Genomic DNA, 15,303 nt, shown 5'->3' on the forward strand with positions numbered 1-15,303 from the left:
CATGGCAGAGTCAGAGGGATGTCACATGACACAGATTTATGCTGTTACTCGCGTGGTAACTGAATTAATCAAGTGTAGAATATTCACTTAATGTCTAATTACAGCAACACCTACAAATGCTGCATAGCAGTAATGAAATAAGTATTCAGACTCTTTACTGCAATAGCGCAGTGTGAAAGTACTCCATTACAAGTGACATTACAAGTCCTGCATTCAAAATATGATTAATGAATGTACATATGTATTACCAGTAACATGAGAGTATCAAAAGTAAAAGTGCTGATTACAAAGGTTGAATGCCCCCTGTTAGTTATATTATTATGTATTATAATATTGCATTGACACAGATGCATTAACATTACTGCATTTTAATGTTGTATCTGGTTCTAGACTATAGGGGCTATAAGTTAAACTTTTTTACACAGCCTACTGTTGGGTTGTTCAGTTTATAAAATGTCATTGTATTTTATAAGCTCATTGTATGTTTTGTATATTAATGTAAAAAGAGTCTTTGAAATGTTGTGAACAGTACTACAGTAAATGTACTTTATGTTCTACCATCCCTAAAAAGTGTTTTGTATTTTGAGCAGAAAGGCAGCCGAGTACAAAGTTTGTATTTTGGCAGTTCTGTGTATTGTATGCGCATTAAACAGTGTTGGTAGATGGGATGGGAGCATTGTAATTTCCTTGATGTTATGGATGAAAACCTGAACCTTGAACTCATCACTTCTTTTGATAGATCCTTATCTATACTTCACCTGCGGATTTGCCCCACCCCCTTCCTTGTGCATTAAATAACAACAGAACTCCAGGTCCGCGGCCCGCAGGTTGAGAACCACTGCAGCAGCCTCGGCCTGTCTCTGTCCAAGGTACTGAAATCCGACCAATCAAATCACTTTGTATGGAGTCCCAAAATAAACAACTTGATTGGTTTGTAGCAATTTGTATTTTAAAAAGATTAGTTTTCTCATCACATTATGTTTTGTTTGAGTGTGTGTGTTGTTTTTTTTTTTTGTTGTTTTTTTTTAATAGTTTTACAGTGAGCCATTAGGGTATTGTGTTTTCCTTTGTACTCCCACGAGGTCTGTATCGATCCTGTTCAGACTCTACGTACAGCCGTTACGGGTTTGTCCCTCCAATCAGCTCTCGTGCTGACTCTGTCGTACGATGTTCTCGCGTGTTCTGGTCACGATGGCTTGTTTTCAGCACTTCCCAGCTCAGCCGTCCACAGCAGCTTGATGTTTCAGTCGTTGGGCGAGGAAGAAAGGTGTGCGTGTTGAAAATGAACTGCGCAGTTCTTCCACGGGCTTTCACACCGACCAATTTGAAAACGTCCTCTTCCTAACGATGCCTGACGCAGACGTTGCAGCAGCGAGGAGCGGTTTTGCTCGGGGACAGCGGTGCCATGCATCGTGGTGGTTTTGCATTTTTACGCAGCTATCCAGCCTCTTCCTCCTCTAATCAAACGGCGTCACATGCAGCCAAAAAGCACTTCAACGCTTCAGATAAAATGTCTTTGGGCGAATGCCGCAGCGTACAGCATTTGGAGCAGCGCTGGAGGCCAGCATGCCCGGATCGGAGGACGTTTTTATAACATTTGCAAATCGTATTTCTTAAATTTTGGTACTTAACATCAATTTAAAGGTAAGCAGAGACACTTGTATCGACTTATGACCTAATGTAAAGGCTTAGTTATCGATTTAGCTGCATCCTGGCAGGAGCTGCATGGTTTCTCCTGTTTTTGTTGATTTCTCTGATCATCAATACCTTATTTATAGCTCCCACATGACCTCAATACTTAACTTGCACTTCCCTCTCTCTGTAGCTGACAGAAGCAGTGTTCACAGTATGAGAAAGTGACGTTAAGCAGCTGGAGTTCAAGCTTATAAGTTATATGTTATAGTGTCATATGAAGTTAATCGAGGTAGTTTCTTAAAAACAGAGCGGATTGTACTGGTGGAGTAAATAAAAAGTATAATTTCCATCCTTCTGATCCCCTCCCTCTGTCTCTTCAGACTCGGCCATGGGTGATGAGAGCAGCCTGTCTCGGCAGGTAGAGAGTGTGGAGAGGAGCATGGTGTTTCTCAGGCAGGAGCACCTCACTTTGCTCCATGGTCTCCACCTGGAGATCCTCTCCCTGCAGAAACGATGCACAGGTGAAGGACATACTGCTGCTATTGTTACCATGTGTCTGTACATGTGTGTGTGAAAGAGAGACTAGAAACTTTTATGTGACCCCTGAATAATTTATCAATGCTTAGCAGATAAGCTGTGAGCGTATATATACTCATTTGTTGCCAGTTAAGAGCTCTAGTCTAGGGGTTTTCATTATCGATGACTGATTAATTGATTATTGGTTTAGTCTATATGTTAAAAAGAATATACTTCCCGTCACATGTGAGTCCAAAGTAATGTTTTCAAACTGCTTTTGTCCAAGTAAGACTCAAAACCAAAGATATTCAATTCACAATCATTTATAGGAAAGCAGCAAATCCTCGCACATTTTGCTTGAAAAATTACTAAAGGATTCATCAATTATCAGAATATACGTGGCAATAAATTCTCTGTTGGTAATTGACTAATCATTTCAGCTCTAATGAGTTCACATTTAGTGATTCCTTTGGCTGATCCCCTTCTAGTATTAATTTTTCTTTTTAGCTTCTTTAGTTCTTTATTAATCAGCAAGGACAGCTCTCATTGACCCCTTACGCTTAGAGAGGAGATTTATTAAGATTTTAAATTACAGGCTTGATGGATTATTGGAAAAAAGACAGTTCCACAACCTTTTCTGATGAGAGTTTTTTATTTTTATAATAATCCGTCCGGCCTGAAACCAGATATTCTTAGGATTCTTTCTTTTATGAAGCTTGTTTTTAAAGATTTGACCTCCTTTTTTTTTAACAATATATATATATATATATATTTTTTTTTTTTGGTAGGGAGGCATGCTGCTTTTATAAATCTATGTTTAGTTACAATCTGCAGTGCTGCTGTTGCCTTTTTCATCTGAAACAGATCCCATGTGCATGCAGTCCTCATTGTTCATCTAGTGTGCGTCTGCTCCATCAGTCAATGCCAGACAATGACTTCATGGTGATGTCACGCTACAATTCCTGTAGATTGCATCATTTCCTGTTTGGGGGCCTAATGGATATGTCATCCATATAATCAAGCAAGCAAGTGCATATGGCCACACACACACTCACACACACACACACACACACACACACACACACACACACACACACACACACTATTACTACACACTATTACCTATTATTTAATTTGATTAATTCTCTGGAGGCTTTCCTTATCCTTAACTATTGCAGCTACATGCCTAAAGCCAACACTCTGAACTTATGCTGCATACACAGTATAGGAAGAATGAGAAGAACAGGAAAAACACCCATTATTCTGACTCGGGGGTGTTCACACATTACTCCAAGGTAGTTAGCCCTAGTGCTGAAACCAGATAAACAGCCTAAATCCGCTAGTTTCATTGTTATTTGTAGCAGTTTGTTACCATGTGAAACCCAATATAAACCAACGGTGTCTAGCTTACATAAAATGAGCTGAATGGATTGCATCAGTGTTAGTGTTGGATTTTCTTTTGATGTAACTGCCTGCAGCGGCGCATTTTCAGCCCTTCTGCCAACATTTTGTTGACATGTCTGTAGTTCTTTTCATCAAGTTGTAGATACCGTCTCTGTCAGAAATTCCTGATATCTCCAAGTTGGAAGCTGACATGAACAATTTTTTCCACTCAGCTGCTTGTAATTACGGTTTAAACAATGTTACATGAATGTAACGTTAAACCTGTTCATAAATTTACCCTATAAAGCCAAGTCCTGAAATGAATAGTCTTTGAATGGGAGGGAGTTCCCTTATGCTCCTTTATAAACAGATTTTTGTGTCCACAAAGTGAATACAAGTGTATACTTAATAATTACACACGGAGCAGACTAACACACAAAATACACATCATTTATTGTCACACACACAATAGATCCTCAGAAAGATCCATACAAACATATCTATAATGGTTTGGTTAAGCCATAGATCCCATAGCTTTAGTAATCCATATGAAGGGGATTGTGGTTAAACACATACAGAAGGGGAGTGTGAGGGGGAGGGTTACGTGTGTGTGTGTGTGTGTGTGTGTGTGTGTGTGTGTGTGTGTGTGTGAGAGAGAGTGTGTGAGCAAGACAGAAAGATGGCTCAGAGCCAATGTGACCAGTTGTGTTGAAAACAACCCCCTCCATCAATTTAGCTCTGCTGCACAGTCACATCTGGCCAGCAAAGCTGTGTGTGTGTTGTATGTTGAGAAACAGACTGAAAGAAAGAGACTAACACCCCAATAGAGAGAGAGAGTGTGTCTCTCTGTATTTCTAACTGTTTGCTCCACCTGCTCCTCTCCCTCTGTCTCCACGGGGTCTCCCAGTGTGAATGTGGAGGGAAGCCAACTTGGTGCTTTTACAGATTGTTGATATTTTTTTGTCCACACGGAGTCCAGCAAAACGAGACAATGTGTAGCTAAACCTTCCGAAAGACAATAGTTTCCTTTATAAAAATGATTTAATCAATAATGAAGTCTCCAGAGAGATTCACTGCAGTTTCTCAGAGGTAACAAACTTATTCCTTCCTCAAACCTCATAAACACAAATAAATCTTCTTCCTGCAGCAGCTGGAGTCATGAATCTGCTCAGCAGTGTGTGTCTGCCCATAACACAGTCTTTCATGTTCACATTCCTCAGAGGTTTCTGTGGGATTGCATAAGCAGGGACCTTATTAGGCCACATTCACTAAAATACTCAAGACCATCTACTCTTTCTGCTGGGCACCTTTAAAGCTCCTTATGATGCGTTTATGCCAGAATCAAAAGTCTGTTATTTAAGCCAAAGTAAGATCAATTGGCCACTACACACATTCCTGAATTTCCAGTATGCAAAGGAAATGGAAAGAGAAAATTGCAAGCTCTCAAAAACTCATTTTTTTTTGTCTGTATAGATATCCTTTTTTTTGTTGTTTTGTTTTGTTTTTGGTTTTTTTGTCAACCTTGAAGTTTGAAACAGTTTTTGAGAATCAACTCACTGGGACAGCCACAACAAAAATATATCTATTAATACATTTAAAGATAATCAAATTGCAGTTGATTATATTCCCTCCTGTACATATCCACAATACACTCCCTGATATCCTGTAGTTAAAGTTTGCGAGGTGATACTTTGTGAGGGATAACATGTATAACTAACTCAGTTTTTTGATTGTTTTTGGTGGAGAAATAAAAATGAAGTGATGACGAGTCTGGAGAATGGCTGTGAGGCTAGATGCTGGTAGGCTAATGCCATGCGCAGGTGTGATAGGTGTTTGCTGCCAGCTGGCTAATGTGTAGCATGGAAGGATACTCCAAGGTTGAGCTGACGGTGGTACTGTGCATATTAGCTCTGCCTTTGTATTGTTTTTTGTTCTTGTTGTTTTGAACTCATCAACATGAAGGTGCCTTCCCATCTGTCCCATTGAACATCAAGCTAAATCAATTTTTATCTTCTGTTTTTGAAATGGGGTCTTTGCCTTACATATAATGTGTTTATTGTGTGTCATTGAAATCAATAATTTGTGCGTCTGTGTGTATGTGTGTGTTTGCCCTTTAAGATATCTTTGCAACATTCAAGGTTGAGCCATGAAACAAAAACCTTGAATGTTCAGAGAGTCTGTAGGAGATAAACCTGACTACAAAGTATGTATGTTGAAATATCCTGAGCACCTCGTTTTCATTGTTTGACAGTTTTTTCAAGAAATATTTCTTAAAGTCGACTTCCTGCAACTACATAAATGCTTCTTGAAGTTGTGAGTGAGGATAATAACTAGAAAATTAAAGTGTCACACATTTGGCAGTCATGGTTCAGTACTTAAACCAGCAATCAACGGGTCTGTCTTTCTGAAGCCGCCTGTCTGGCGTTCCTGTCTTCCTTCCTTCCTTACTTCCTTCCTTTCTTCTCTCTTATCGTATTTCCTCCCCTCTTCACTCCCTCTGTCCTTCTCTCTTCATGGCAGCTGCATGGGTGGGTGTGTTATGCTGACTGCAGAGGGAAAGAGAAGGGGTGTGACAGAGAGAGCAAGAGAAGAAGAAAGGCCAGAAATAACCAACACGTGCCGTTCTAGATTGATCTAGATTATCGAGGGTTTCATTACAAAATGCAAATATTTTCTTCATAAAATTAAAAAAATCCAATGATATGTAAAATATTGATAATATTGTATCCAAAAACCTCCACTGCTTATAAATTTTATCTTTAATTGACACTAATAATTATATAGAAAATTTGTTTTAGTAAACATCAGTGGGTAGGTGTTAATAGAGTGTTACAGGTTACAAATGTCAAATCAATGCCACATTACTCTCACATTACCCTGAATGACCATGGAGATGAGTGAAAGGCCAGACATGACCAGGAGTCCAATTCCCACAACCACCACAGAGATTCTATGCTGAAATATTTTTATCAGGGACAGCCCAACAGCACTAATAACTGTGCAGATACTCGTCTGATACATTATCTTCTCAAAAACATAGACCATTAGTTGCTGTTTTGCCGGAACATGAGAGATAATCCACCCAGGATCTAAAAATGCCAGTACGCCAGATATCATGTCACGTAATATTTGGATAATCCTAATCATGCTACAGGGATGTCTCACAGTAACGTGATTCAACGCTTTTACTGTTTCCCACACTGCTAAAAAAGAAACCCAGTACAGTCATGTCTATGAATGTTGGATGGTAAAACTGTTTTAATCAGTCAGGAAAACTGCTAAGTGCCCACTGTCTGTTATCTGTCTGTTTTTTATGGGACAAGACATATGGATGCATAAAAGCCATCTACAACATTAAATAGAGTATACCAATATTCAAATGTCATAAGAAATCTCTTGAGAACATCTGAATCAGCCCGCTTCATGAAAAATCACATATCAATAACATTTCACCTTTAGATTTCTTGAGTGAGCAGAATGTGAAGGTGTGAAACTGAAGCTTTGGGTTGAAATGTCAGATGTTGTGTAAGGGTTTTTAAGTTGCTGTTTGTTAGGTCTGCATTGCCCTCTGAAACAAATTGCAAAGCCAGTAGTTTTTGTATTTAAGTGAATATTGATTTCAGTGCGGAATGCTAATAAAGCTGATATGTCTAATTGAAGTTACAGTAAAGAGAGTTTTTCTCCAGACTGTGATAAGTAGCTACTGTAACAGGACATCACTGGTCTAGTCTCTGGCACGAATTCTTTGATGTAAAGTTTCAGATTTAGCTTAATAAATTATGTATGAGCTCACTGAAAATGTTCTGGAAACTGCATCAAGCATCTGTTATGTTAACCAGTAACAGCAAACAGAAAATGTCAGCATACAGCTTTAATAAGACATTTCAGAAGCACTGAGCATCTATATTTGTGCAAACAGTTTGACTTCATGTCACATTTATATTTCTGTCTCTTTAATGACTTGTTCCTGTGTTTTTGTTTTTCTCTTGGGTTTTTCAGAGTTGACAAGTGAGCTGAAGGTAAAGCCTCCAGGCAGAAACCAAATAGGTATGTTAAAAAAAAATCCCTTAACTGCTCATAATTATCTGTAATGAATTATGTCTGTATTTCCACTACTTTAGTTATTTTGCTCTGATTTGGAGACACAAAGACAGACACATTTTTTCATCTCTCTGGGTTAGTTTTCCTTCGCCGTACTCGACCTCAACCCCCAATCAACTATCTCTCTACGCATGCATCTATCTCTGCCTCCCTCTGTCCTTCCCACCATCCCATCCCCCAGGGGACAGATCCCCGTCAGCCACCCTCCTCCCTCTTCTCACCCCTGCCTCCCTGTCTCTGTCTCTCTCTCCTCATCTCTTCACCGGCAAGCCGGAGGAGGTCTCTGACAAACCATACACAGCCAAAATCATGGGTGCGAAGTGCATCTGTGTTTCCCTGTGTGTGTTTATAAGCTTTTTACACAAATTTGTACAAAATTTCCTGTTTGAAAGGAATTGGTCACGGCTTTATGAGGGCAACATGTTCGCTGCGAAGATTTAAACACAACTGCAAAGACAGCATGCCTCGACATATTTGGTTCATAGCTGACGTTTGCAGGACCATTGCTGGTGTCTGGATGCAGGGATGCAGAGATGGGCACCATTTTGTCACAGCAAATTAGAGACAGACCAGAGAAAGAGGAGTCAAAAGGCTGCGTGAATGTGTGTGTGTGTGCTTGTATAAAATATGGAGGTGGAGTCATGTTTGGCTGCACTACTCAGCCATTAGACCCCATCTCTTTTTCCAGGACAGGTTATCCCCCAGTCCATCAATACAACATGGCCCTCTGTTCTTCTCCCAGCCTGACAAATTGATCCATTTCTTTTTCCTTTCCTGCTCTCATTTTTCCTCAAGGTCCCCATGGGGGTGTCCACTTACAGCCTTTGCTGAGAAGGAGAGAGAGTCAGAGTCAGGAAAAGAGAGAGGAAGAGGTGGAAGGAGAGAGGTAGTGAGAGGTAGAAATGAGAGCGTTAAGGGAAAAGACAAGGCGGCAGGATGCGGTCAGCTGCAGAGATGGAGAAGGGGAGAGGGGTATTGAAGGAAATGAAGATCACATTAGGTAGTCTATAGTTAGCATATTATCTCAACCTGGGTGTGGCAATAGGCGACAAAATCTGAGACTGACCGGTCCTCAGAGGATCATCCATAGATGGAAAAGGATAACAGAAAAGGACAACCATAGATTGAAAAGGATGAAAGGGAAGTCATGTAGACGGGAAAAGATGACTGATTCAAGAGGAAGCTATGGATGAAGCACCCCATTACATTTAAAACCTAATATGGATTCCAGGCTTGAAAGTTTCACCTCCAGGACTCAACAAACCTCCCACTGCCCTTTGAGATTCTCCTACCCAGCACACTTGGCCTATTTCTATGGGCAGAGGCATTAGTGCCGGCCTCTGTGGATGTAATCTCCTTCCCCTCTGGCAAGCTCCAGCTCAGTTAGCCCTGAGGTTGCTGCACTGACACAGGGCTTTTCATCCATACCTCCCTCTCCTCTGGGGAGTTTTACAGGAATGAAAGAGCATAAAGGTTGTCTACAAAAACAAAAAGAATCATAAGCAATATACTGTGTTAAACCTGACCTTGGCACAGAGATCGAGGTTCATGTGGAGAGAGGACCTCAAGTAGTGGTCTCTTTGTAGCTGTCTTGGGAATGATGCCTCATCAGGATTGGTTGATGATATGGTAGAACTGAATTGCAAGGACTAGCCTTTGTGTATTGTACAGTATATAAAGGCTTGTAGTGCAGCTTCAACTGTGCCTTGCTTTTAAGAAGTAAAGGAGGTTTTAATTACTTTCCCTTGATATGAACATCCAAGAAGTTAAAATATCAGACATCTCACAATGCAATTCAATACTACAGACAACATTACAGACTACAGTACAGTACTCTTATCAAAATTTGAGAGGAAACTAGTGATAAAAAATAAATAATAATAATAAACAATCAGGATTTAGTCCTGTTAGTTGCTTTAATATCTATTTAAATGAACGGATGCAAGCAAGAATTGTGTCTCTGTGGTTCATATGTGCTGAGGATTAGAGCTGGTGTGGCCCAACAAAGGCCACACTCAGCTTTGCATAAGATACTTACACTGTCTGTGGTAATGAATACAGCTATTAAACTGTCTATATGCTGTGTATTTTTTGTATACATTTGTCCTGGTTTTGTTTTTATCTGTTCTGTGGAAAGCGAACATTCAGATTATCGTATTTATTTAGTGAATTGTTTGGTTGAACATTTACATACACATACATTTTAATAAAGCTCTTATGTACTCTTATGTTTCAACATTTGCATTTCTTCTCCATGTTAGAGTTACAGGAAGAGGAGGAGCTCCTGGAGGCTCACTGTCGGGATGTGGAGAACCGCCTGGCAGACCAGGAGTGCACCTTAGGAGAGCTTCGTATGGAGCTGAGTCACAAAGGGGCTTTGGTTGGAGCCCTCAGAGCCAATCTCAAAGAAAAGGAGCGACATTTCCTGGAGGAGCTCAAACGCCGCAGCCACTGTTCAACCATCCTCAACACGGAGCTGCAGAAACAAACAGAGGCAGCTGCATACCTCTCCTTCCAGCTGCACGCTGCCAGGCAGAAACTGCACCACCAGCGAATGCAGCAGAGGCAGGGACTCCTTGCTAGAGCCAACAGTCAGGGGGCCCCATATGGTGCCGAGCAGAACTCAGTTTCTCCACAGATGCCATCAGGAGCCTCCCCTTCCTCTCCTGTGGTTAAACCCAAGCGTAAGAGCGCTAGGTCATCTTCGAGAGTGGAGCGTGCCCGGGAGTGTGTGCCCATAGAGAGAGTGATGGGCCCTGCAGAGCCCACAGCCATGCCTGACCCTGCACTCTTCCTCCATCCTCGAAGGCACAGAGCTCGCTCCAGGCACTCATTGGCACAAAGACAGCCTCCACTGGGCCTGGAGAGGGAGGATGAGGAGGAAGGAGGTGGGGAGGGGCCGATGGAGCCTCAGGATGAAGCCGCCAGAATGGTGTCTTCAGCTGCAGTGCCCCCTGCTGCTGAGACGAAGGCAGATTAGCAACTACTGTGACCTTTGCTTCTGACTACAGTGTGATCGCTGTATGATTATCTTCTGTTTGACTGTTAATGCTATTAACTATTCTTGTTCTGCACCTTGACTGAATTGGTACTGAGACTGGTTTTAGCTATTGAATTATATTAAACTTACCATAGAAACTTTTTAAACTAGACTTTGATATAACCTTAAACAACCTGCAAAGCAAAACTCAGTGTCACTTTAAGTCAGTCTTACATTAAATTAGAATCTGTTTACACTGGTGTCACATGCTCTATATACTGTGTGGGGCCTTATTTCAAAGCACCCCCTTTTAAATTTACAGTGAGGGTACATTTGACTATGGTAGCAGCCATTTTAGGTGGACTACTCCAATGCCCAACTATGTGGCCCAACGAAAATGTGACCTTTTAAGGCCAAACATAAATTACAAGTGGCCAAATGTTTTGTGGCCAGGTGAAACTATTTGTGTGGTGGGCACCTCTTATGTGAGTCCTCCATGTAAAAAAAAAAAATTGATTGGAATGAGGTATGTTTCTCTCACTTTGAAAGAACAGACAACAGATTAGAAATAGTAATTTAGTAATTTTAATTTCAGTTTAACATTTTAACCCTGGACCACTAAACACCACTCTGTTATCTTATACATCCATTGTAATGATACAATTTATAGCTTATCCACAGAAAATACTTTCTGATTGGCCCCAAGCTCCAACAACTGAAGACAACTGCTATGGGAAACCATTTTTCAAGGGGAAAACCGGCAGGTCGGCAGCTGAGACACAGTTTTAAAAGACTATTAACTGTAGGTATCTGTAGCAACAATAGACCTTTTACATAGAAGACATTTTGACCAGCAGGAGACACACAGGTGTTAGTCATCCCAGAAACGATGGACTCTGCTCACCTGAATAGAATTATGTCATTATTGATGTTATTAGTATCAACTGTGCTTTCCAAGTCAAGTCAAAATGTCTGATGTGCAAAACATCTATAGCCTAACCATAGTTTCAACTAACAAGAATCAAACGTTAAAAGTGGATCATGATTTGACCAGAGCCGACCTTTATTTCTTTAGTAAGCATCAAGTAAGCATCCATGTAATGTCTCTGCGCCACTTTAATTCCATTGACCTCTTCTTACCTACATTCTTCTTGTTATTATTACTGTTATTGTTATTACTTATTTCAGACCCCAGGCACATTGTAAAATTAGAACATTTTTAAACATCCAAAACAGTAAATTCACACCATCATACATATCGAACAGAATACACTCGCACAGAACGTCATTTTCACTTTCAGAATATGTTTTTGTAATTGTCTTTCAATTTCATTACAACTAATAAGTAATTAATAGATGAGTTGTTTACTATTTCTTCAAGATAAAAACTAAAGGTCAGTCAGCAGTAGTGTTGGCCGCATGCAAACTTTGCATCCGGGGCTAAACAACACAATATTTAGCCTGGATGTTTTACTAAGACATATATCGAGGCATAAGTGATATGCAGCTATTCCTCTGTAGTGGCTTCTTGGTATAAACGGGCCACATTCAGGTGATAATCAGTTCTGACTCATTGGACCATGTGCTTTACTCAGGTGTGGATTGTGTACTAAACACACACACACATACACACACACACACACAAACACAGAGAGAGAGAGAGAGAGCGAGACGACTACTGCTTTAACTCATTTGTGTTTGAGGTGGTTGTGTTGTTGGGGTTTCTTTTCACCTCAGGAAAAAAGGACAAACGAGCTGACTGTAGATTTTGGTGTGTGTGTTTTCAGCTGAAGCAGTATCTGATTGATGGTCTACTTACAATGTGTTCCTTTTCTGTTTTACACAAATTCCCAAAGTAGCTATGTCAAAATGCACACCTAGACAGTTTACTGTAAATTGTGAGAAGGCAGAATCACTAGGACGTTTGTATGTGTGTGTCCTCTATCCTGTGTTATCAAAACATATGCGCATGGTGGCCCCTAGTGTAACAATGAGCAAATAGCATGGGGGGGGGGGGGGGGGTGAAATTACACTTTCAGTGGCTATATTTTAATGTAGGACATACTTTTTATGTTATTGCTTACATGTATCAGAGCAGATTATGAATTCAGTGTTGTCTGATCAATACCCCACTGTAATTCCTGCCTTATAAAGGAGGAGTAATGGACTTGCAGGACTCAAAGTGAGGAAACTGAAGACATTTCTTTACTTTAGTACTGTATCTTTTTATTTCAACAACACTTTTATAAGATGCTGTGGGGTTTGCATATAAAGGTTTATTGTATGTAATGTTGCACTTCAGTTATTTTTGATGAGTCGGTCGATACTTGAGCCATGACTTATCTGAACATCAGTAAGTGCAGTCAGTATCTATGACATGAGCCTTCCTGTAAGGCTGAATTTAATTGTGATAAATTGCTGCAAGGCTTTTCTCACCTTCTACAGCTACTGGTTAGAAGTTTAGGATCATGTTTTAGTAGTAAATGTTCAATAAAGCAATATATCAATATATTTATATATTATTAGTAGGTCACGTTAACTGGTTTAAGTACACTTGAGGTGTTGAAATAGATTTTATGATTGTTTAACTTTGTATTTTGTAATTGTCAAGCTCAGTATGTTTTGCTTAATATTTTTCTGAACTGTCTAACGTATTTGATTTTGAAAAGTTTTGTTGATTGCCACTGAATCTTGACATGATTAAATGTTATGTTACAGTTTATAGGAGGCATATCCATGTAGGGGAATCAAGGATATGCTGTATGTCAAGCAGCATTAAGCAAATGGGCATATTATTATGCCACATGAGACTGTCTGGATGAATAACTTGTCTTCTTTTGAGCAAAAATGCAAATGTGACAAGGGTTTTCATTCACCTCTCAACTGGTAAGCCATTAGCATAACTGTGTGCACTACTCTTCCTCAAGTTTTATGAAACAGTAGGGGACAAAAGTACAAAGCTGTCTTGTTTAAAACAGTTTCTTTTTTTCATTTGTTTCCCCACAGGAGGAATCCTGAACTTAGACTGTTAGACTTCATGGCTTCATCAATCCACTTGTCTTGTAAATGAAACGGCAGGTAGACTAATCTCTCCATCCATCTTTCATAATCAGTTTATGAAAGGTGCATAATACATCATACCATCGTTTCACATTTTAGATGATCTATACTTTAAAAAAAATGCTGTATGCATCTTTGCTACAGTTTATACAACTCATAGACTGATGACTGGTTTGTCTGCTTTGGGGGAAAACGCTAATGAGGCAAAGAGGCCCACCACTAAAATTAACATGAAGATGAACGGTGTGATGCCTTAATGAAGATGTCTTTTCATGAATATTTCAGCTAAAGGGAGTAAATCCTCACTGCCTGATTTGCTTTTTCTACTTTTCAAAGCACATCTAACATCAGTCAAACATAGCAAGAAAGTAGATCATTTACTCACAGCCACAGAGAATGTCTTCCATCTCTCTAAATGCTTATATGATAACCCAAATCCTCATAATAATAACGCTAACAAATGTCAGCAGCATCATCTCTGTCATTTCCTCTTATTCAGGTCTTGTCCTGGTTGAGGTCAAATAACTTTATTTTGCATCTTACAGAAACATTGAAGTGGACTGTGTGAGGCACCACAAGACATCTTGTTTGACATGTTATGTGGGCTCTAGCAATAATGCTGTGTGGTACCCAACATGAAAAGCAGAGAGGTGTTGCTCTGGGTCTTTGTATGGTTTTGGCCCTTGAGTGGCCATAAGCTATTGACTGATTACCGCATATACTGTGTTCGCTTCCTTTAGTGATCTACTATACAGAGACCTGGAATAAAATGAAGGATTGTCTAGTCTGCTGCCTGCTTGTTATTGAAGCTGAGAATGAAGTCTGTGTGGTTGAATTCTATGATGTAACTTTGACCAAACAGGAGACCTTGAACAAACACGTATAAGAAATATAATGGTATATGGGACTAATACATAGTTTGGGATAGTATACATTTTGAAAATATGGTACTAAAATTATTTTTATACATTATTCACTTCTATATCAAATAACTCCAGTAATTCAATGTGAATTATAAAACATTATCCAAGCCAGTTAGATAGCTACAATTTACCATTCTACAATTATAAAAATGAAGTACTTTAGTTCCATCTGGGAAAGTATTCAGGTCAGTCTAATTTTCTCAGTATTATTATCATTATTTTGTAAAAGAAGGAGCCTCTATCTCCTTTATTAGCGTACATTAAGTTTCGAGCTCAAATTGGTGCTTTGTTAGGTGGAGAGGAATGGATTCCTCTGTATTTGGTCAAAGGATGGGGCATGAGCCAGGGAAGTACTCCTTAGATTTTGGGGCATATCCAGATCATTTACTATGAAATTGATTTTTTTTTTTCCTGAAGTCTGGTGCATATTGTTTGCCATTGGCCTTGGTGGAGGTCTGCGCTCTCTGAGTGTCCTTCTAGTTCATTATTGAACAGGACCTGGATAAGCATTAGAAAATAGATGGATGAACCAATTTAACCAATTAAAAAATAACTTTTTAATCTATTTAGGGTCCTCATGAATTTTACATATAGTTAAAGGTCTGGAATAGTAGACCTGGAGATTTGCCAGCCAGATTTAGCTAAAATAACATTAAAAATATGTTACTATGTACTGTCTCTGTCATGCTAGAGAAAATATTTAAC

At 39.6% G+C, this 15,303-nt stretch overlaps 1 protein-coding gene across 1 annotated transcript; it reads left to right on the forward strand.

Moving 5' to 3' along the window:
- The first annotated feature begins 1,111 nt into the window (after window positions 1-1,111).
- On the forward strand, window positions 1,112-14,462 carry ccdc92ba (coiled-coil domain containing 92Ba). Its single transcript, XM_056374031.1, has 4 exons — window positions 1,112-1,644; window positions 2,016-2,156; window positions 7,534-7,581; window positions 9,897-14,462. Exons 2-4 carry the CDS (start codon window positions 2,024-2,026, stop codon window positions 10,613-10,615), a joined length of 900 nt encoding a protein of 299 aa, XP_056230006.1. The 5' UTR covers window positions 1,112-1,644; window positions 2,016-2,023; the 3' UTR covers window positions 10,616-14,462.
- The last annotated feature ends 841 nt before the right edge of the window (window positions 14,463-15,303 follow it).

The sequence above is a fragment of the Seriola aureovittata genome, chromosome 4 (genome assembly GCF_021018895.1).
Source record: "Seriola aureovittata isolate HTS-2021-v1 ecotype China chromosome 4, ASM2101889v1, whole genome shotgun sequence".
Classification (NCBI taxonomy): Eukaryota; Metazoa; Chordata; class Actinopteri; order Carangiformes; family Carangidae; genus Seriola; species Seriola aureovittata.